The 24,447-nt window shown below is 41.0% G+C and overlaps 1 protein-coding gene across 1 annotated transcript in view; it reads left to right on the top strand.

Annotated features, from left to right (window-relative positions):
- The window catches only part of ATP10A (ATPase phospholipid transporting 10A (putative)), a 140,139-nt gene that overhangs the window by 41,022 nt on the left and 74,670 nt on the right, over positions 1-24,447 (top strand). Inside the window, 1 exon segment of the mRNA XM_054973034.1 lies at positions 8,871-9,075. Within this exon segment, the coding sequence (XP_054829009.1) occupies positions 8,871-9,075 (205 nt within the window).

Raw genomic sequence — 24,447 nt, 5'->3', positions numbered from 1 at the left:
TCCACCATCCTGTTTTAAATGTGTTGTTTTTAATGTATATGAATTTTTAATTGTATTTTTAATATGTTGTTATCTGCCCTGAGCCCACTCGCAGGGAGGGCGGAATACAAATCTGAAATAAATATAAATAAATAAATAGCTACTTTCCCCATACTAGTTCCCGACCCCCCAGCAAAAAAAAATGTTATATGGTACCTTGAAACTGTGTCAAACCAAAGCTGGGCTAGGGGGAGAGAGTCTGAACAGTTCAGCTATGGAAGACCAGCTGTTCTGGACTAGGTCACACCCAGAGCATCACTGCTCTTCCCGGAGTTGTGAGCCATGTACTTTGTTATCTGTTGTACAGTGGTATTGATGATATTATTTTGTTTTTATAAGAAGATGTTTCCTTTTAATAAGTTTACTTAAAGATGAAAACAGGTGTAAATTTATCATGCAGTTGCTGCTTTAAAATGTCCCCTGGGCAATTTTAACCACATGCTAAGCTCACTTCTTAACTTAAAGAAAGCTTGATAAGGGGGCAGAGGAGGAGGAGGTGTGTTAATGTGTACACACATTGGTCTTTAGCCTACAGTGACTGGTAGTTAGAGCCACTATTGTAGTCATCTTGAAGCAGCAACCATCAATAATTGACCAACGGTGGGTTTTTTTTACTTGCAAGGGTTTAATTACTCTTTTGTTTTTACAGCCTTTTCCTCTCTTATTACAAAAGAGCATTTAAAAGAAAAACTGGACATTCAAACCCATGATAGTAGTTCTGATAATCTGTTTACGCATTTATAAATTGATATCCCAAACTTTTCCTAATGAGTACAGGCAGTACTAGTTCAGTGGTAGAATTCTGGATGCAAACGGTTCAAGGTTAAGCCTTTGTCACTTTTTACTAAAAGGGTGGATCTCAAGAAGCAGTACTGAGAAGCACTTTTCGCTGGCCAAGGCAATCTGCATTCCAGTGACAAAGATCAGTGAACCAGCATGGTATAGTGCTTGAGTGTCAGACTATGATCTGGGAGAACCAGGATTGAATCCTCATTCTGCCATGAAAACTCACCGGGTGATGCTGGGCCAGTAACTCAGGGCCAAACTACAAGTGACGAATGACACTTGAACGGCAAGTGTATTCCTCCCTGTTCACTTGCCTTCCACTTGCTCTCCACTCAATACACTTGCCGTTCAAGTGTCATTTGTCACTTATAGCTTGTCACTCTCAGCCTACCTACCTCACAGGGTTGTTGTGAGGATAAAATGGAAGAGAGGTGAATTATGTAAGCTACCCTCAGGCCCCATTGGAGAGAAAGGTAGAGTATAAATAAAGTAAAATAAATATATGTGAGTAATTAAAGGTAGCTCCATATGTTACCCTGAGAAAAGTCCTGCAAGGATGAGAGAAATAGGCTCCAGTAAGTTTTCCCACTTTGCCCCTATGCTGTTCCTGGGGATCCATTGACACCCCCCCCCCCAAATAAAAGTTGAAGAGGTGGGATCCAATGCAATGTGCTTAAAATGTAGAAAAAATGTTCATGTTTAAAATGTATAAGAAAAAATGTACAAGAAAGAATCCACCTGATCGTTAAGAGTTAAGTAATTCCTATTACTGGAAGTTATTTTATGTCCTTAAAAATACAGTGAAATTTTACTCGGATACAGTGATTGGAGGAACAGAACCATGTTTGTATTTCAAAAAATAATTTTGATTGTAAAAGAAGATAGTGCAAGTTCTTTCATTTATTATGGGGCAGGGGAAGAAAGCAAGAATGTGGATTCCTAGGCCTAACAAGCCTGCTATATTAAGTGTGTTCTTCTATTTTGTATCGTCGGTTATTATTACTATATGGATCAAAGTTATTTTCAGTTTAATGTAGCCCGTTGTGAGGACAGACTGCCGCGTGGCTCCCCTGTACAAGTAAGGCCCTCCTGCTGTACGGCGAGGTGCTGCAGGCTTGGAGGGGGAACCATTTGCCTGGCCGCCGGGTACAGCCATTCATTGGATGGCTCACCCCTGAGGCAGTGGGGCCTCGCCGAGACAGGTCAAGGCGGAGGTCTGCGGTGACCCCAGCGCTGGACCTGTACCACTAGTTAGATCCTTTGCTGTAGTGACAGGTTATGTTGTAATCAATAAAGTGGCCCAATTTTAATCCCAAGCTTTGTGTCTGCCTTTCATTTCAACTGGGGGGGGGGCAATTGTGTTCTTCTGTTTCGTATCATCGGTTATTATTACTATATGGATCAAAGTTATTTTCAGTTTAATTTCAAGGAACTTTAGGGCTTAATTAGTTTAACACTACAATTCTAATGATATTTACTTGGGAGTAAGCCCCATTTATTTGCAAGAAACTTCCAAGTAAATGCTTAGGAACTTTGAAATTAACTTGGGTCAAAATAACAGTGATATAGATCTTTCTCTTCCCTTTCCCACATTATTTGATTTGATCTGAGTTGAAATATGAACTGTTTCAAGTAATGCCATTATTGTTGTTAGTTATTCTGCCCCCTCCTTCCTAGTCCACTGTATCCTTTAGAGCTTTCTTTTCTGGCTGCTGTTTTAATTTCTGGAGCCGATGAATGCCAATTTCTGCTTCTCCTGGGTGGGAGAACAAAGCATTTTTTCCTCTTTTGAAATAAAGGCATTGTTGCTTCAAAACCTACCAAACAGGCAGCAGTTGGGTGGGGTTCAGGAACTGGTGTTCACTTTGATTGTGGGGGCGAGGGTGTCAAGAGTATTCTATTTGCTGTTTAAGATCTACTGAGAATCTCATGTGTTTTGTTAAATAACTCTGTGAAGAGGTAGAGACAGGTTCTTCTTAAGAGTTGCTGAGATCTTAGAATAGTCAAGTGTCGTACTTTTCTTCCACATCTTGTGACCTGGAAAGTCTAAACTGCAACACTAGTAAATGCAATCCTGTGCAGAGTTACTCCAGTCTAAGCCGGTTAATTTTAATGGGTTTAGGCTGGTGTAACTCTTCATAGGATTACACTGTAATGAACTGAACCCAGAATCTCATTCCTCTTAAAGAAAAGAAACTGCCTATCTGTAACTGTTGCGAAAAGAAATTCAAGAGTGCTTATGCAGAAGTCCTAGTCAGGTATTAGTGTTCTTGTTTCTGAAAAACATTTGCATCTTTATATACTGAACCTCTTTATTTTGGACAAATAGGTCGGTCCCTTTGCAAAAGAATTAATGGACATAAATCTGATATTTAAAAAATCATAACATTAAAAAACCAGTCTTCCAGGACAATGCATCGCTGACTTAAGAGTAGCAGTTCTCAAACAGGGAACCTTCAAAGGAAAATTACAATGCAAGATTGGTAAAATTTAGTTTATTTGTAAATTTGGAACAATGGATCCCCCAGAGTTGAATCAAGACATAGGATTTTCTTGCATTACAGATACAAATTTTCTGCACTTTGAACCCCCGCTCTATCAAGCTAATATAGCTAGCTTCCAGACGCTCTAATTTATAATACCCGTCCTACCCTCTGTCTGGATTGTAAAGACTCCTTTCTTTTTCCACTCCTAGTATCTGATGAAGAAAGCTTTGACCCTCAAATGTTTGCACCTTGGAAATCTAGTTGGTCATTAAGGTACTATTGGAACCAGGTATTATTCTTTGACTGCAGACTGACATGGCTACCCACCTGAAATGACATAATAATAATGACAACAACAGTATACTTATATACCACCCTTCTGAACAAATTAGTGCCACACTCAGAGCAGTGGACAGAGTGGTGTTAGCAGTCAGACTCCCTCCCCACACTGCAAAGGGCAGTTTATTGATATGGAATATCATAAACCCCTACAATAAGTCCTAGACACTGCCTTGCCCTAGGCAGAGAGGATACCAGCCTGCCTGGAGGACTGGAAAGTTACCAAGCCATGAGTCATAGGGGGAATGACTGACTGATGGCCCCCCATGCCCCAGAGACCAGCAGAGATAATGAGGCTTCCTGAGGAAACTCCCCGCTTAATCTCATCAGCACCTTCCGCCACCTTTCTTCTTCCACTTGCCTAATCAGGCAATTCAGCACATCTTGCCCTGTACTTACCAGGTCAACAAGCACTATTTTTACCTATAGATTATCCCAGATAATCATATCAAACCCTTCCCAAGTTATTGTCCTATCTCCAGACAAGCCATTAAGCCATTGTTTTGGAGCAGAGATACCAGCTTTGCTCCAGGGTATATTTTGCCTTATAACTGGGCTGTCCAGCCACGTGCTCAGTGTGTGTGCTTGTTGGTACCCGTCGATACACACCCCTCCATTTGGGCTTTTTTTCTTCATGAAACACTGATCATTTTGTTGCTCCTCCACAGAGCTCTCTCCTCTCTGAAACTGGTTATTATCACACTTTGCCTGAAATTGCTTTCCCATTTCCCCACTGTCTTCTTAGTTAGCTCTGTGTATATGCTGTGTTTTTCTGTCTGCTTGCCTTTTATTCCTCTGTTAATTAAAAAAAGCCTATTTATTTGAGAGTTCTTTAAGGGAACAATCCCCGTAGGCATAGGTGGAGAATCCTGGATATCCCCTCTCAGTGTCTCCTTAATGCTAATTCCCCCACAAATTAAGGAGACCTTCTATTTGGGTAATAGTGGTATTATTATCCCCACAATACAGCTGGGGAGCTGGGACTGAGAGGAGAGGCTTACCCATGGCCACCTACTGAGTTCATGGCCGTAGTGGGAGTCAAACTAACAGAGTGCTGATTCATAGCCCAGCCTCTTAACCGCTATGCTACAATATAGTTGATACCACTGTAAATTTTCTAGATTAAGATGGCTGGCACCTATGCAGGGAGTATAAAATACTGGATAAAATATCTTCCTCTTTTGACAACAGTACAGAATCCAGTTTTTCCAAAGTAAATGTATGGAAGTGCATGATACTACTTTACAGAAAATATTTGGGTCCCTCAGCATATTTTGGTTGTTGTTTAAAAAAGGAGATGAGATCTCATTTTTCCTACCACTTCTAAAATCCCTTCATAGTTGTGGAATCTTTTTTGTTTTTTAGTTCCAGGTTTTATGCTTTTCACCTCTAGTCCTGGAAAACACATCTATCTTGCATTTAATTTTTTTTAATAAAAAGCTTAGAATGAACAATTTCCCATTAAACCATAATGATGCACACAACATGTATATGCGTGTGTTTGTGAATGTATATTATATAGGTGCTACTGAGGTAGGGATGACTGTGATTTCTCCTTGTGTAACAGACAGAAACAAAGTGCCAGTGGCAAAAGCAGGTACGGATCAGGAGACTGGCTACCTGGAGCACCAGTTTGCTCCCTTCCATGCCCTGAAATTAATTGTGCAGTCCTGATATTTGACAAATGTGCTCAAGATTTCCTCTTACATCTCTCTTCTTTATGTAATTGTCACTGAATAAAAATATACCATGCTAGCGATTCTCAAAGGGTGTGCCCCAGCACAAAGTGTCTGCAGGACCAGTACCTCTTTTGGTCAGTGGGCTTGGGCTTTCAATGCAGGGAACATCTCATGAGTACTAGCTCTTCTCTCTCTTTTTTTTTTTTAAGAAAAAAGCACTGCTAGAGCAGCAGAAATGTGCAGCAGTAAGTAAAAACATTTTAAATAAGTCTTGCAACATCCAACTTGAGTACACACACCTCTTCACCAAAAAACACTGCCATCGCCAATTTATGTGTAATCCTCACCACAGTGTTCCTCTCTCCTCCAAGTAGCTTTATGCAGGGTGATCAGGACCAGTAGTTGAGAAATAAGGCAAGACCTATTGTGGATATGAGAGCTGCAATGTACACCAGATGCTCCCAAACCTCTCCCTTAGAGAGTTGATTAGCCAACTAGGCTAAAATACACCAGACCAACACTCTAGGACCACCCATACCCACCCCTTCCTTCCTGACACATTTTAAGTGCTCCCCCCCCCTATTTTTTCTATCTACCAACAGGAGATAGTCTGTCATTTAAAGATGGACTTTCTAGTGCTGAAAATTTGACTTTAGTAGATGACCTCTCCCACTTACTTGGCTAATCATGGATATAGATTCTGATGTCAAGGTTGTGGCCAGTCTTGGGGTTTTTTTTTACTTGCTTCAGTCAATAGATTTCAGCAAGAATACTAATTGACCAATAAGAAATAAAGATACTTTTGCAGGTTTGAAAAAGTAAAGTGTGTACTATCTGTTCTGACTCAGAGGGAAAAGTGTGATATGCGAATTCAAAGTCTGGAAAGCTAAATGACATATGATTGTACTCTAAAGCACAGAATGTGCAAAAGCTGTACAGGAACGATGAATTACGTAGCAGATGTGAAGGGTACATAAAAGATCTAAAAATATCCTTTTCCCACACTAGATCTGTGTCTGCATTTTTAGCAGAATGTCCGTAGTGGCTTCGTGATTTATGTTCAAGTTCATTTTGATGGGGTATTTTTGGCTGTATAGGTTACATTTCATAGAGAAGGGTATGCACATTTCATCCTTATAAGGAACACTAATTTCTCAATTGCTGAGGGAGGAGTAGAAAAAGCAACAATTTTATGTTGTAACTCTTTTTTAAAAAAATTATAAAGGTATTTCCTAAGGATGTTACCAAATTACTTTGTCTGTGTTTTTAAATTGGGTTGAAAATGCCTGAAGTTATTTTTATTTCTATTTTTGGATCTATTGCACTGGTTTTCTGTGTCCTGGATTATGCCACAGGCCAAGTAGCAGAAAGGAGCTATATTCCCATAGTCAGATTCCATCTCTAGTCAGGTGAGGGATAATCATCTGATATTGAAGTTCACATACAATACTGACTCTGTTGATTGAATGATGTCTGTTTTCTAACATTGTGGAGATGAGGGAAATGCTTGGCACTCTGTTCTGTACTGTTAACCTTGGACAGCTGCTCTGAGATCTCTGAGAAAAAGAATAAAACTGAAATGAAGGTACTCTAAATGACAATCATGTGATTTCTTTTGCAGCATTTTTGAAGTCCAGTACAACCCCACAATAATACATTCATAGTTGTATCCTTCATGCTAAAAAAAAAAAAATCAAAATTTCTGTATCAAGGTTACCAAGTTCTATACCTAGACTTGATCTTGTGACTTGTAAGTAAATAATGTTAGGATTTTGGCCTACTTTTGTGTAATTTTGCTTCCGTTAAGTCAGCTGTGTAGAAAGAAGTTCTACCTCGCTGATGCTGGAAATCTTATCCAGCCGCCATGCTGGATTTTAAGATTCACCAGATCTTCTATAGACAATTTCATGCCTGACTTTTCAGCCATAAAGGCTAGAAGATTACTTTTTTAAAATGGAAGTGGAAATTCTCAAGTTGCTTTTGAAAGCATTTTCCCTCTCCTCATTTTTCATTGAGAAAAAATGGTCATGGCACAGTGCTATGACACATCTATCTTAGTTCCTCACATCTCATTAATAAATCAGAGTGTCTCTTGTGCTTGCCTTACCCTTTTCATCCTGCTCCTTTGCATGTGCAGAGTTTGAGGGAGGCTACCTGAACTGGCCATAAAAATTTTAGAGTCAAACAGGTCACTTCACCTCAGAAAAATGAGTGTGAACACTTAGTGCCCTGCCTAGAATCTATTCCAAGGATCAGCTGCTACATGGAAGAGCCAACCCTGACCTGTAGTCCTCCTTGGTGCTTCAGGAAGCATCTCTTCCAGAATACAAAGTGATTGATTTATCCAGCATGAGGATAGGTGATTTTCCCCTTTATTTCAATTTGAAACTGGGCTTAGCAAATTGAGCCTTTTTAAAAAACTGAAATAGTACAGTTTGCTAAGTAAGCCCAGTTGCAACTTGAGTCAGAAGGGCAATTCACCTAATATAAGTCAACTCAGTTACAATATTTTTTCCAAGTTCTAAAATTTAGACCCCATTGGCTCCCAATGACTATGTGCCATTATTACAAGTATAAAAAGTGCAAATATTTCCCCAGATCCCTTCAGCTCCACCATGGAGCTGCTTACCTGGCAGCAGCAGAAATGGTGGTAAGGAAGATTTTATTGGAGGCCTCCCAGTAAACTATCCCACTTGTCCAGCACCTTGAACACTGCCAGTGTCTGAGAAACAAAGAATCCTGGGAGATATATTTTCCAGGGAACTGTGTTTTCCAGAGTTCCTGGTGCCTGTAACATTTGAGATCCCAACTGAATTCCTGTATGGCAGCCATGTTGTAAGAAAATGTGAGGTGTCTGCAAAAACTACTAAAATAGAACTATAAGTTAGCAATCGAAAACTGACTAGATTAGCTCACATCAGTGGTCATAGTTCAGTATCCCTCCTCATTCTACTACCTTGCCCCTTGAAGGTTCCCAGGGCACAGTGGTGTGGAGTGATGCCTGGCATTCTTCTCTTAAGTCAGAGCAGGCCCAGCAGCCTTACCCAGCAACTGTATTCCCATTTAGTTCTCTAGCCCACAATTCCAGTTTTATTCTTCCAGCCTCTGTCTTCTCTATCTGCCCTTGCCTCTGATTCTTATGTCTCAGTGCACTAATTAAACTGCCTTCCCCTGCTAGTTAGTTTTCTTCACTTTAGGCTTCATTCCTTCTGAGATTTCTTCCCAGTGTTCCAGTTGTTATTTAACTCTGTCCCCAATAGTTCCTCCACCTGTAGTGTGTGGGGGAAGTTTTAATCCAAGCCAAATGGACAATAGCTGTTCTCACAGAAGCTGAACTTTGCAAATGTTGTAACGGAGAGCTGTGTTCCCTGAGCATGGAAGGACTGTGGAACAGGTGGTGCCAAAGACTTTGGCACACAACACAACACCCTACAGATTTATTGTCGAAGGCTACAGAGGCAACCCTACAGATTGCCTTTGCTAACTACACTATACTTGGGAAAATGCTGTAATCTGTTTCCTGTGGTCATTTCTTTCTTAGGAATGAAAAGAAATACACCATCAGATTCTGGAAAGAAATCCAGGTTGGAGACTTTGTTCAGCTACGGTGTAATGAAACCATACCTGCTGATATATTGCTGCTTTCTTCAAGTGACCCCGATGGTCTTTGTCACATAGAAACTGCTAATCTGGATGGAGAGACCAACTTGAAACAAAGACAAGTTGTGAAAGGATTTTTAGAGCTGGTAAGTTAGCGTGCTTTTGCGGGATGTGGGGAACAGGGCAAGATGTAAACCGGTCATTTGTTTAAACTGTATTGCCAGTTCACTGTTCCAGTTTTAGATAAATGAAGGAGCATCTGTTTCTTGTAGCAAGATGGATGCTCTAGAGCTATGGTTACTATTAAGCAGTTGGTAGCTGCTAACAGTAGCATTGCAGTATAACTTAAGATTTGTGGCAATGTTTCTCATTATTTGCAACAGATATGTGACAGTCTGTGGCGTGGGCATGTGGGTATTTTTTAATTTTGGTATTTTAAAGAGTTTATGTTCCAGGCTGATTTTTATCACAGTTTAGCTCAAACTGTATTTGTGACTGTTTCTGTGTGTAGTTGAACTTTCCATCTAAATCAAACTGTGCTGTAATTTTCTCTCTTGCTAAAGATGCATTAGCCTTTGAAAAATCTGAACCACTAATTTCAGAGCAGCATTCTTCAAAGAGTGTGTTGCACATTCATTTGAATAACAAAGCAGCTTCGGTGATAGCCATTCCTGAAAGTTTTCTGCAAACAGATGTCTAGGACAGGATGGATAACTGGTGATTGGGATCTGAACCTGGGCCACATTTTACAAACTGTCAGTCTAGTCATGATGTTATAATCTACCCAAATTCCAAACTCTTATCATCAATATTATCATGGGGCTTTGGACCTACCCACTCTTGTCTAGGAGATCACACAAAGGGCTTTTTCATTTGGTTATAGCTGAAGTATACTTCCTCCCACCCTTAATTTCATATTGAAGGCACACTTTGCTTTTTAACATCATAAGTTTGACATTTTATTATGTGGCATACTCTTCAAAGAAAAAAAAAGCCTACTCCTTTCATTTCTGCCTGAGTCAATGTTCTACCACCATGCTTAAGAAAGTTGGAGACTTCCTCAAGACGCAGGTGTCTTTTCCCGACAGCAGTGTTGCTTCCTCCAGTAGAAGGTTTCAAACTTTGCTGGATAGGGTGGTCAGATAGAATCCATTATTCTGAGCATACTTCCAGAGGTGCCTTGACCTGGATAGCCCAGGTGAGCCTGATCTCGTCAGATCTCAGAAGCTAAGAAGGGTTAGTAATTGGATGAGACCAAGGTTGCTGAGGCAGGTAATGGCAAACCACCTCTGTTAGTCTCTTGCCATGAAAACCTTAGCAGGGGTCACTATAAGTCAGCTATGACTTGGGGGCACTCTTTACCACCACTTCCTGAGGCAGCGGGAAGGCAAACTCAGAGTACTGGCTACTGCAAAGATAATAACAATAACAACATGGGCTTATATACTGCCCTTCTGGACAGATTCACAGAGTGGTGAACAAAGTCAGAGTTATTATTATCCCCACAATACAGCTGGAGCTGAGAGAAGTGGCTTATCCAAGGCCACCTGCAGAGTTCAGGGCAGTAATGGGAGTTGAACCAGCAGAGTGATGATTCACAGTCCAGCCACTTAACCACTATGCTACAGAATGTATTGGGCAATATTTATTTATTTATGCCATCTTCTCTGAAGATGAGTACTTTGAGTTCCCCAGAGTCTTGAATTGTTTAAATAATCCATTCCTTGTGGCACACAGTTTGTAAATTTCTGCATTAGACAAATACTGGCATGTTCCTCAAGCTGGGTAGCAGTCTGGTGGTTCACATAGTAAAGAAGTGAAGTATGGTAGGCAAATACACACATCAGGAAGCTGTGGCTAGTCATTTCTCCCCATAATTGACAGTTACTCTAAGGATCTAGAGGTGCCTGTTTGTACTTCACACTTCACAAGTTTTCTGTAGGTGACATGCGTGGAACTCGGCTTCCTCATGAAGTGTGAAGTGCTTCTGAATCACTCAAAGAAATCTCATTCAGTAATCACTGACCAATCCTGAAGCATTACTAAACATCTCTTTGAAAGCTTTAAATTCTCTTTACAATCAACGTTGTTTAATAAATACTAGTCAGGAAGTGTTTCTTTAGGAATCATCTATAACTATCAAGCTGAAGGTTCAGCAAACAAATAACTTCAGCTATTTCCAGATGTCCAGAATAAGAAAGAGGAGATGCCTTTAATCCCTGTGTTACTTTAAAACTGCAACAGGCTTTTATTTTACCGTCAGAGATTGCACCCAGATAAAATCTAATCAGTTGTATAAAATTAGAGTCTGTAGTGTAATGTTACGCTTCTGCTCAGCTGCACAGCTGAATAATTAAGCCTTATGGTACACTAAATGGGGATTATAGAAAGTAGTATACCGCTTGCCTTCGAGGCTGTTTAGTGATTGTGGTTGCTGATGACAAAGAAGACTGACCATATGGTGGAAGATGATCCACAGAGCCAGAATCATCTTTATGTGCAGTCCTGAGCAATCCTGCCCTGAACTATGGCAGTGACCCAAAAGAATATTAAAAGTTTCATGCAGTAGCTAAAAGCTGCCCCGGAGGACCAACAGACAGGACACACAGGCCAAGGCTTTCCCTTAATGTTGCCTCCTAGCACCCATATTCAGCAGTTCACTACTTCTGAATATGGAGGTTCCCTTTAATAACGATGGCTAGTAGCCATTTTGGACCTCTCCTCCATGAATAGGTCTAATCCCCTTTTAAAGCCATCAGTACTCAATGCCATTGCTACCTTGGTTCATGGCAATGAGAAATCTGTCAGTCCTTTGTACGGCACACCAGAGATCCTCTTCACTGCTACTCTGTTTTTACATATTAGTGCTCTATCTGCCCTCTTTTAGTGGCAAGTTTTTTTTTCCTTTTTGTGTATAAAGAATCCACCCTGTATTGATTGCAAGGCTTTGAGGTTTCCTGGAAGATGAATGATGAAATGCCACATCAAACTGCAGGGAAGATACAGTGATTGTTTTTCCGAGATGTTTGGCTGTTTCGTAAATCAGGACTATAACTAAAAGAAATCACAAGAAGCCATTTCCCCCTTCTGAAATCCTACCCTGCCTCCCTGCCTGATGATGCCAGCTCATATCCAGATGGAAACGTGGCCTTCCTGCAGGTCCACAGTTACAGCATCTGGCCCCCCCCAAAAAAAACTTTAAACTGGGACTTCATGCAAACGCTCTTGAAGTGACTTCCCTCCCCAAATTGTCAAGTTATTTTCTTTCTTTTCTTTCCTACCCCAAAATAATTTTGTTACCTTTAAAAAAGACTTCCACAGTACTTGAATACTGGTATATCATCAGACAATGGTATTTTGATTATGGTCATATTTATGATTATTGCTTCACCAAAAAAGAGAGTATATTGTGTTGTCTTTCTTTCTCTTTGTAGCGGTCATGGTTGGTCATATGGCCCATCACAAGTCAAGCAGCAGTGTGTTTTTTATAAAATATTAACCGTTTGCCACAGGATTGTATTCATTTCAGTAGCAGCAGCTTCGTTACTTAAAAAATGTAATTGTTCACACTTTTCTATGGGTCTTTTAAAAGAGCAGCTTCCAGCTAGATCCAGAGTGAGCCTCTGAGGCACTGGCAGCACCATGGGTTTCGGTTGGTCACAGTGTCTGACCAAGCATAACCTTGTCACTCCTCTCCTCTTTTGTTCACCGAGTTGCTTCCAATTTATGGTGACCCTATGAATGAAAGGCCTCCAAAATGTCCTATCATTAACAGCCTTTGCTCAGATTTTGCAAACTGGAGGCTGTGCCTTCCTTCAAGCCATTTTCTTTTGAGCTTTCTTCTTTTCCTATTGCCTTCTTTTGAGCTTTCTTCTCTTCCTATTGCCTTCCATCCTTCCTAGCATTATTGTCTTTTACAATGAGTCTTATCTTCTCAAGATGTGACCAAACTACAACAGCCTCAGTTTTGTTGTTTTAGTTAGTAGTCAAATACAAATGGTTACTAGACGTATGCAAGTGGAAGGAAATGACTGATGATCAAAACAGATAATTTATTCTTTAAGACAATATAAAAAGGAGAGGTGAAAAATCAACTGTGCAAATAAACTGTGATTGTGCGAGTAGGCTAACTTGTGGAGACCAACTTGCCATAAAGAAGCTTAGGGGTGTTTTTCCTAACCCTCATCAGAAACAACTTGTTTTGGTGGTATTGCTCTGTTTGCTGTTTCCTGAAATGCTGTAGAATGGGGTAAAGCCAGGCATCCTCAACACTGGCCTGAAGCCAATTGCTGAAGGCATGGTACTTGCAGAATTGGTACATTACTTCTTTTCCTGTCTTCTTTTCCTGCCTGAGGCTCTTAGCTAGTGATTGTGACCAGGAGCCCAGGCACTTCACGCTACAGCTGGGAAGAAGCTCCACCAGTGGGGGGGTGGGGGAGAAAAAGAGAGACTCCTCTTATACATAGAGCCTAGGAGCAGCACTGGCCTGTGAATGGTTTAAGACAATACCTTGTGGGCAAGGAGCTTTGGCTCCTCACTCTAATTTGCTGCTGGCTCACTTTATGTCTTCTTTGTGGTTGGTAGGATGCTGAGTGTTGGGTGCTTCCTAGTTGTTTTCCTGGTGGCTTTTCAATGGGGTATGTTTGATGAACATATTGTTTCGGTGCAGATGGGAGCTGTTAGAAATGGGGATGAGAGTTTCCAAAGGTGGCCAGTGATACCTAAGAGTGCTCACTATATATCTAACCCCCATTGCAAGAGATACTGGGGACCATGCCACTATTTTCTCTGCCACGTCTTTAATATTGTGCTATGCTAGACTGGTTATAAACAAAACTGTGCTCCTGTCTGGGTTGTTTGAGGGAAAGAAAATTGATCTGGCTTGTGTGATCAAGACTTGAAAGAAAATGATAAGATGTATCTGTCTCAGTGAACTCCATCTGGTTATGTGGTTTTTTGTTAAATCTGCACTAGATGCCAGGGGAGTGGCTGTCACCTCTGTGAGTCTCTCCCCTTTTGCAGACTCCCAGTGCAAGCTACTTCTGGCATGGATTGTCTGCTCTTAATGTTGGGTTGGAGGGATAGATTGGACATTCTACTTGTTTATAAGCCACCTAGTTCCCCCCTAGGTACCCTGACTGAATTGGTGGAGGTGGTCTTGGCTTGATGCTGGATATACTTAGACTGATTTTTCTTGGGTACCAGGACACGTTACCTGGGCTGTCTCAGGATTTTGTAGCCTGTTTGGCTGCCATTGGCTTCCCTCAGTTTGTGACTGGCCTAGCACATGGAAAATGACAACTCTTTACACTGAGCCTTTATGAAAAGGTCTGGTTTGGGGGTTAAGGTACAGTCTGTACTATAGTCTGGCCACTACTTATTCAAGACAAAGGTTCATGTGGCACCAACACTCCTCAGGGGCAAGGGACAAGTTAAAATGGTCTGTCCATGGAGACTTACAGATCCTACTGGATTCCAGAATGCTCTGAGGGATTTTAGGATCCAAAACAATAATTCTGTTGAGGCTGCAGTGGAAGCCTGGAACATGAAGCTCTTGGAAATGATCGACAGGGTTGCCCCAGTAGATCTTTCCTATCCTTCAGACAGAACCTAGTCCTGTAGTTTACTATGGAGCTCTGAAGAGTACTGGAACACGTCTTGAGTGACGTTGACAGAAAATTCAGAATGAATCCAATAGAGTGTGCTGTACAGATTGTTGGAAGATCTGTGATTACACCAGCTAGTTCATGACCAGGTGAGTCGTTTAAGGTATTTTGGCACCTGCTGACTCCTAAATCTCAGCGTTTAAATTCTCAGAAATAGGTGATTAGCTGTGACTCTTTTGCAAAGCTTTTTGCTGATAAAATCTCTTAAATATGTTCTAGTTTGGATGCTGGTTTTAATATAGTTCAAGCAGAAGAAATGTCTAATGCATCATCTAGTCCATTTATGAATCATTTTGATCAAATTACTGTGATGGATGTTAACAAAGTCTTGAGATCTGTGAAAGTTACCACTTGTGCTCTGGATCCATCCTGGTTGCTGAAATCAAGTAAGAACCACATTAATGAGTCCTTGATGTCCATCATAAATCAATCATACAATCAGATCACCCTCCGTTGGGCATTTAAACAGAGCTGACAATTGCTTAAACAACTGTCACTAGAGAAAAATCAAGTGGCCAATAATTGCTTTTCTTGGAGCAATATGCTCCATATGCAATATGTTCTTCTTGGACAAGGTGACTGAGAGAGTGATTGCAGAGCAAATTCTGTCTGGATGACTCATCTGCTCTGGACTCTTTTCAGCTTGGCTGCAGGACAGACTATGGGATGGAATTTGCACTGGTGGTTTCAGTTGATTATCTCCAGCTGAATGTAGACAAGGGCTTTGCCTCTTTGTTGCTCTTACTGGATTGATCAGCCTTTAATACAGGGGACTATGCCATCTTGTTGATATAGCTGGAGATAGGCATAGCTATCAAGAGGTGTGACATTAATTGGTTTAAATAATTTCTTACAGATTGGACTCAGAGGATTGCTGTTGGAGACCAATTATCATCAGTGTAAGATTTGTCCTGTGGGGTTCCACAAGGCTCGCTCCAATTCTGTTATTCTCCATGCTATTCAATCTCTGCCCTCAGGATAAATCATTCATGGTTTTGGAGCTGGTCGTCATCAGTATTCTAATAACACACTGCTCTATTTCCTTATCCAAATTGCCTGATAATGCTGTAGAAGTCTTGAGTGAGTGCCTGGCTACTGTGGTTAAATGGTTAGGAGTGAACAAGTTGAAACTGAATCCTGATGAGAAGGAGGTGATGCTGGTTAGGAAGGCTGAGGTCACTGCACTTATCTCATTTGATGAGATCCAGCTGATGCCTGTTGTTTCTGTTAAGGGGTTATTCTGGATCCAGCATTATTCCTGGAGATGCAAGTTAATGCAGCTAGAAAAAAATGTGTTCTTCCATCTTCATTTAGCCTGGAAGATGGCTCCCTACCTTGAGTCACCCAATCTGTCCACGGAGATCCATGCCATAGTGACCTCAAGGCTAGACTATAGTAATACAGTCTACATGGGTCTGCCCTTGCAGTCAACTTGGAAACTCCAGTTCGTATAGAATGCTGCAGCTTAGTTACTATCAGAATCTGGGCAGAGTGATACATCCCTTCTGCAGTCACTCCATTGGTTACCTATCAGTTACTGGGTTCAGTTCAAGATACCGGTTATCACATTCAAAGCCCTTCATGGCGTTGTGCCTTCAGATCTTCAGGACCCCCTATCCCACTACGCTCAGCCACGACAGCTTTGCTTATATGACCAAAGCCTTCTGAAGGTGCCATCTTGTAACTGGGTAAGTTAAATACCTGCCTGTACACATGCATTCTCTGTACACATGCACTCAGCACAGGCCACTGATGTCTTAGCCTGTGTGCCTACAATAAAAACTACTAGCCACTCATCAGGTGTGCACACTTGTGCCAGCAATCATGGGTGCCCTTCAACGTAGCCCTTTCTCAGTAGCCTCTATCTTTATAGGTCCAGAAATATATATTGAATGAGGTCACTGTTATTTCTGATGCCAGCTGTTCCACTCGATCATGAAGGAATCAATAGGATTTACTTATTAGAATTGCACTGCAAGGTGGAAGTTGTTGGTTTAAATCTCACCATTTCCATGAACTTACTAAGTGGCCTTGGGCAAGGTATTGTTTCAGTTCCTCATTGACCTATCTGCAGTATGGAGATAACAAGAAGCAAAAACACAGTTCTTGTTCTGTGGATGGATTTGACACGTGCCCTGTTACTAGCAAGTTCATCATCAAGGACAGGTGAAATATATATCACCAGAGACAAAAACAAATCAAGAGGACAGATGAAGGAATACCCCACCCCCCAACCCCAGCATAAGTCTGCTCAGTTTTATTTATGTATGATGTAGCAATTACTCATTTTAACAGAAAACTTTTCATTTTTTAGTTAAGGCAACTGAATACACAGGAACAGTATTCATTATTTACTTAACATAAAACTATAGTAGAAAGAAGTTTTCTGTAGCAATATGAACGGTTGTTTATTTCTGCCTGCCACTTTGATTTTGTTGATTCTTGGAATCTTGGGACAGGAAACTTACAGAGTATTCCTGGGATATTAATAAATATACAGTGCAATCCTATGGAAAGTTACTTTCGTTTAAGTCGATTTACTTCAATGGACTTCGACTGGAGTAACTCACCATAGGACTGCACTAATAGACTCAGGACCATATATAATTTTTATGGTAATTGTTGATGTCTGTAATTGTGTTTTCCATGTTGATGGTCAACCTGTGAAAGAAGCCACTGAATCCCTGAGCGGTTTTAATTTCATAAGCTGTACTGCCAGTTCTTTGGGCTCTGAAGAATTCCATTTGATTATGAAAATATTGTGTACTCCCCTTGTCTATACGGTAGCTTTGCAAATAAGAGATCACTCAAGCAACGCATGAAGAAAAAAATTACGTGCGTAACTGCAGTTTAAAGATCTGATCTTTTGGAAGCTGGTCAATTTTTGAAGTACTGCTTCTGGGGAACTGAGTTTACAAATCTTTCTTCTTACTCTGCCAAGAAATTTTTCTGTGCAAAGAAAACCCTCAAACCCTCCCCACCCAACTTAAAGTAGGAAATCATTGATGCTCAGTTAACAAGAAGCCTTTATTTCAGTGAATCCATATTTATGTAAAGGAGTACTTTAGAAAGAGTTTCATTTAAAATGAACAACATCTGCTCTTAGAATTCTGAATGTTTTTCTAGTTTGTTTTTCAGATCAAGAGCATTAAGAATTGCAAAAACAAAAACACTCAAACTTACAAGCAAAATACCTTGTCAAAAGGTCCCTATATGAAGCTGACATACTGATTCAGTCTGGCCCATCTAACTCAGTGTTGTCTGTAGTTGGCAGCAACTTTCCCCTCACAAGCAGCAGCAGAATAAGATCGTTGTCTTCATGCCTGTTTGTGGATTTCCAGGAGGCATCTGGTTGACCTCTGAGGAAAACCAGAAGCTGGACCAGATGAACCTTCAGCCTGGTCTGCTGGGGCTGTTCTTAAGGTCTCGAGCAGAGAAAGGTTTTTCTCAGCACTTTATGATCTGAGACTTGAACCCAGGATCTCCATGCCCTCAGCCACCAAACCATCACTCCTTCCTTAATGAAGCCATGTTTTTAACCTTCCTTGTAGTATCTTCCATTATCTCAGCAGCATATCAAGATCTGCTTCATAAGTACATGATGAGGCAGTACTCCTCACTAAGGGTGTGCACTTCAGGATTCCGATTCGGGGAAAATACCCGAATCGAACCCGATTTGCAAAGATTCACTGCGGCACGAAGAAGGACATTTAAATCCCCGACTCAGTTGCTTGGCAGGGGTTTCCCTGACAAACGGCTGAGTGCAGCCTGCCGGGGAGCATTCTTCCCTTCAAACTCCCCCCCCCCTTCCTACAACCAGCTGGAAAGGGCCCTTCCATGCTTCACCTGGGTTGCAAGGAGTTTTCCCTGTAACCCAGGTGGAGCTTAAAGGGCCGGCCCCAAACCCCGCCAAGCAGCTGATCTGCTCAGTGGGGGTTGAACTCCCCCCCCCCCCATGGCTTATTTCAAAGAGTACCATGCAGTACCATGTTAGGCAGGGCTACACCCTTCTAAGCCCATTGAAGTCCATGTACTTAGAATGGATTTACACAGCATTGTACTATTCAAAAGACTTCTGTGAGAGTTTTTCAAATCTGGGAGAACTAATCAGGAATGCCTGCTTTTTTAATTATAATAGTTCTGAGGAGAGGCTATAGAAATCACAGTGAGACACTGAAAGAAATGCACTTTAAGTATCTTGTTCTTTGGAAACGGATCTTTGTGGTTGCATTTGAAGCCACAGTATCTTTGTGTTCAGGCATTTTCTACATACATGGGCCAATGGTTCAGTCTAAGTAGACAGTATTGACCTCGATGAACCAATGGTCTGTGTCAGTATACGGTAACTGAATGCAATCATAGTTTTAGCTGGTTAGTCATATTGGTCTGTAGTAGAACAGCAGGATTTGAGTCCAGTGGCACCATAGTGACCAACAGGATTTTCAGAGTGTAAATTTTTGAGAATCAGAGCTCCCTTCTTAAGACACTTGATCAAGGTTTTTAATAGTACAATGCTGAGTAGGAATGGAGATCCCTGAGCTTTTATATCCCAGCCAAAAGGTAGGTGGAGTGTTACAAGGGAGGGCATCAGGATGCAGCTTGAATACATGGGAGGGGTGTAGCAATGGAAGATGTCAGAATGTAAAGCTACACTGGCACAATGCAGCTTGTTTAAAACAGAAATAAGCATCTGTAGTGAGATAAGAATCCTATGTCTATTCAGCCCTGGGGTGGGGTGGGGGTTCCATTGTTCTGAATTTGTGAATGAACTCCATTTCAGCATCTCCCCTTGAAGTGTCTTTGTTTGATTGCTTTGTTTAACTCAGCAATGGAATGTCTTGGAAGATTAAAATGTTCTCCCACTGGTTTTTGAGTATTGTGATTTCTAATATCAGATTTATATCAATTTATTCTTTTGCATAGGGACTGACCTGTTTGTCCAGTGTAGAGAGTTGAAGAGTATTGCTGACACTTGATAGCATATATAACATTGGAAGATGAACAAGTGAATGAGCCTGAGATAGTATCATTGTGTTGTTAGATCCAGTGATTGTGCTGTTGGAATAAATATACGGACAGAGTTGGCTTGCAGGCTGTGGTCCCAGGGTTCATGTCAGTGTTGGGAAGTTTATTATTATGGATGAAAAGTTGTTTAAGGTTAGGGGGCTGTCTGTGGGCAAAAAATGGTTTGCCTCCCAATGCTTTGGAAAGAAGAATATCATTGCCCAGCATATGTTGTAAGTCATTGATGAGGTATTGAACTGATTTGAGCTGAGAGCTGTATGTAACCACCAGTGGTGTTCTATTGTTGTTTTGTTTGGGCTTGTCTTGTAGCAGGTTATCCCTTGGTATCATTTTGACTTTGTCGATCTGTTTCCTTACTACTGCCTTAATGTGTTTGTGTGAATAATAAAAGCTGAGAACAGGGATTGGCTCTACTGCCTTATTTAGTATTAGGCTTCCTCATGAAGAAGTAAAATCGAAAAGAGTCCAGTAGCACCTTTAAGACTAACCTGTTCGTCAGTTCTCATCTGACGAAGAGAACTGTGATTCTCGAAAGCTTATGCTACAGTAAAGTTGGTTAGTCTTAAAGGTGCTACTGGACTCTTTTTGATTTTGCTGCTACAGACTAACACGGCTAACTCCTCTGGATCATGAAGGAGTGGGCAAGATTAGTGAAGGGCTCTCATAGACCCATGTGGAGCCTACTAATACTTCCACTTGAAAATAAGAACCCATTGCTTTAGAGGGTTTTACTTGAAGCTGTGTCTGCATTTGAAAATGAAATCAAGATTCATTGGCAAGAAACGCTCTCCAACCTTCAGAAAATGTGCAGAGTTATGCTTATTTGCTTAATTTATCTTGCTTGCCATGGAGAGATAAAAGGAGGTATGTGGAGCACTGAAGCCTGTCTTCAGAGAATTCTGCTCACTCCATCCCATCTTCTGAGAGTTTACCTCTGTGTTTCAAATGTTATATCTGCAACCCATAAGGGTTAGAAACTGGGAAACAAAAGTTTCTCGAGATGGGGACTCCTGCCTGGTGTAATTCATGCTTTTGTAGTGCACTCTGTACAAATAATTGGGGTGCTCAGGAGCTTGGTTTTGATATAAAAAATTAAAGGCTTGTTTTTGAAGAATGGGTCTGACACTTCATATTGCATAACAAAGAAGTCAATATAATAAAACATGATATGTCAAACCTAGGAATTTTAAGAAGTCCCATGTCTCTAAAAATTTTAGGCAAAATCATTATTGAAGACTCTACTTTAAAAGAAAAGGTGTGGGTTGTAAGCTGAATAAAGTTTTTTGTTCTTTTGATTGCTTATTTCTTTCAAATCCTTTTTTCATTTCCCAGTGATGAATCCCATTGGCAGCATGTGAGGGATGACTCAGTGTGCTAATATAAATTGCATTTATGTGGAATTTTATGTAACCTTTCTTAGATTTGTGACTGCCTTCAAAAATTAAATAAAAATAGACAGAGAGCTTAGGTGTAAAGTGACTGCAAATATGTTATAAGTTACCATGATCGTATGCAAACTGTTACTGTTTATCCAAAATGTGTTGTGTGTTATATGCTGTCAAGTTGCTTCTGACTTACGATGACCCTATGAATTAACAACTTCCAGAATATCCTATCATTGATGGCCTTGCTCCGGTCTTGCAAACTGAAGGTCATGACTTCATTTGTTGCTTTAAATAAAAGGCAATGTGAGAATTAATGTGTGTCTTTATGATCTGTAAATGTTACGGTGATATCTAGGAAAGAGTCCAGTAGCACCTCTAAGACTAACCGTCTTTTACTGTACCACATTTCTCTTCATCAGATGCGTTCTTGAAAGCTTATGCTACAGTAAAAGTTGGTTAGTCTTAAAGGTGCTACTGGACTCTTTTCTATTTTGCTACTACAGACTAACACAGCTAACTCCACGGTGATATCTCTTCCTGAGAAGAGGCCTATCAGAGATTTGTGAACAGAGGTGTGGTCTCTTATTAAAAAGATCATTGTTAGGCTATTAGAACCAAGATCTTACAAGAAATACATTTTTCCCCAAGAAATTGTACTTTCCAATTAAGATGTTAAGGCATTATAATCCTTGGGGGAGTTTCCCCTGACTAAGATCAAAGGACTAAAATGTAGGGTTTGAAATTGGTCTTTGCAATAAATGAAATAAACACTTGACTGCTCAGAGAACTTGAGAATGAATGCTAATGAGTAACAGAGCACAGAGGAATGTGAACGGGATATTTATAGGGTGCAAGGCAAGGAACGTGTTCAAAGGAGAGTTGTTTGGACAAGGCAGACTGTGAATCAGTTGTGTGAGCAGAATCAAAATATTGTAGTGTTCTTTTATGTGTAGAAGGCATTCTCTTAAGCAAAAGGTCTTCAGTGGGGAAATGCTGATTTAATAACAGAAGTGTTTTAAGAGAGCAGAGGGTTCTCGCTTTAGCTCCTCTCTTACCCTGAGACCACCACCATGGTTATAAACTACTGGATGTCTATAATTTCTTTTTGTCAGAGGAAGGGATGAGGCTCAGAAGCAAAGCAATTTTATTTTATTTTTTGCATTCAAGAAGTCCCAAGTTTAATCTCCAGCATCTCCATTTAAAAGGATGTGATTGTAGGTGATATGAAAGACATCAGCTTGGGATCCTTGGGAGTTACTACCAGTCACTGTAGACTATATGACCTTGATAGACTAGGGATCTCACTTAGTATAAGGTAGATTCGTGTGTTCAAGGCAAAGAGGCTCAGCAAAGAAGCATAAGTGAAGCAAGGAGTAAAGTCATAGCTGTGCTCCTGCCGATGGAAATCAGGATATGAAGACTCCGCAAGAAGCAGGCGCCCCCTGGGCCCAGGGTGTCATGGAAGGACCCATGATGGAGCTACCTTGTGCAAGTCAGGCAGGACTGCAGGTTAACAGTGTCTCCATGAGAATCCTCCTGTGGTTCCATGGTAGAAGAAAGGCAGAATATAAATGTAAGAAATAAAATAAATAATAGCCTCCACACGTGCACACACACACTTGTCACCAATATTTGTTTATTTATTTGACAGATTTTTGTGTGCTTTATATTTATTTACTTGATGGATTCTGTGTCTATTCAAATACAGGAGAGTCTCCCTTCCCCACCCTGTCAGAAGGTCATGAGTGTGTCAAGTATATTCCTGCATAGTGGCCAACATGACATGGGTTGATTTTGCATACACAGGGCCTTTCTGTGCCTTTATCTGGGGTGCTGGGGCTGAAAGGAGCCCAGTCAGGAGAAGACGATGATCAGCTTGTCAGGCCTTGTCTCAACAGCTGAGGGGGGAGGGGAGCTGTCAATGAAGTTCTTGTTTCCACCAGTAATGAGGTCACTAGGCAGCTGGCCTATTTACCACACTCCGCCTCCCTTTGGTACCTGAGAACTGTCCTCAGAAGGTGACCCCCTCTCCAGTAAGAGCTGCCCTCTCCCCTCTGCTCCATGTGTGGACTGCAGATAGTCCCAGGACAACTCTGTCTACCCTCTGCAGGAGGAGAAGGGGAGCATGTTCTGCATGCCTGCCCCTTCCAGTCCCAGATGTTTTTAATGGCCTAATACACTGGTAACTAACTGTGAGGAAAAGGTTAGAACAATCACTTCAGGTTCTCCCCGACAGCCAGTTATAAAGCAGCTTTTCAAATATTCATACATAAGTTTTCCCAAAGAAACTTCTCCAGAGTTGGTCCACGAAAATTTGCTGATGGCATGAATAATTGCACCCTGATCAGCAGTCTCTATAAGACTCTTTGGAAAGATCTTTACAAGACAATTCCTAAATACAATTGGGCTGCTTAAATCCCAACAAACTCGATGGCATTTAAACAGCACAGTAGTGTCCAGGACTGAGGTCACCATAAGTTTAAAAAAAAATGTTATGGTACTTTTTCTATACTGCAGAGAAATAAGGATGTAAATATTTTTTACCAGTATAGGTTCAAGTTTTGAAAATGCTATAAATCATTGTTATAAAACCTGACTGAAGCAAATAGGGACATATATCAGTCCAGGCGCTCTTCACAGCCAGGCTGACAAAATATTTCCAGCTCACATAAAACATTCCATAAGCAGTTACTGAGGGTGTGGCTGTCAGGCAGCCTGCCCTGTAATTCTGGAAACACATTGATCCTTTTTTCATAGCGTCTCATCTGTTAGGCAAAGAACGCTGGAAATGTTTGCTGTAAGTTGAGTACAAAGAGAGTTGCCTAGTTTTTAGAAAGTGGCTGGTATGGCACCAAAACAATCTATTCCCAGTAATTACCTTTAAAAACCATTGCATGAAGTAGCTCTCTGACCTTGGAGCTAGATGAGAAAAACAGTGCATAATCCAGGCCATCAACATCACTGCCCAGTTCCAGCAGGTCCTGGTCATGGGATTACTCTCCCTTTTTGAGAGAGGAAAATTATGACTGGAGAATGTGGATGGTCACTGTGGATGCCCCTGTTAATATACAGTCTTTTCTGCATGGATGTAATGGCGGGGGGGGGCATTATAAGTAGGATATTTTGAAACTGTGCTTCCAGTTTAAGTTCTGCATCTCAAGCCCTGTTTCCTGTGCCCCCTCCTTCAGAGGTGAGGAGGATAGCAACTAGAGACAGGGCATTTTCTGTGGTGGCACCTCCTCTTTGGAACACCTTCCCCCTTGAGGCTCACCTGATACCTTTTTAATGGTCTGCTTCTGTTTTATGCATAGTTTTTATGCTGCTTGTGTCTAGTGGCTTGTGTTTTAATATTGTGGTTTTCAATTGTAAGCCACCTCAAGCAGGACTCTGAAGAGGTGGCCTAGAAATATTCTTAATGACTTAATTTTTAGCTGCAACATTT

This window comes from Eublepharis macularius, chromosome 3, assembly GCF_028583425.1.
Source record: "Eublepharis macularius isolate TG4126 chromosome 3, MPM_Emac_v1.0, whole genome shotgun sequence".
NCBI lineage: Eukaryota > Metazoa > Chordata > Lepidosauria > Squamata > Eublepharidae > Eublepharis > Eublepharis macularius.
Note: the sequence above shows the minus strand (reverse complement) of the source record. Positions and strands in the feature narration are given on the sequence as shown.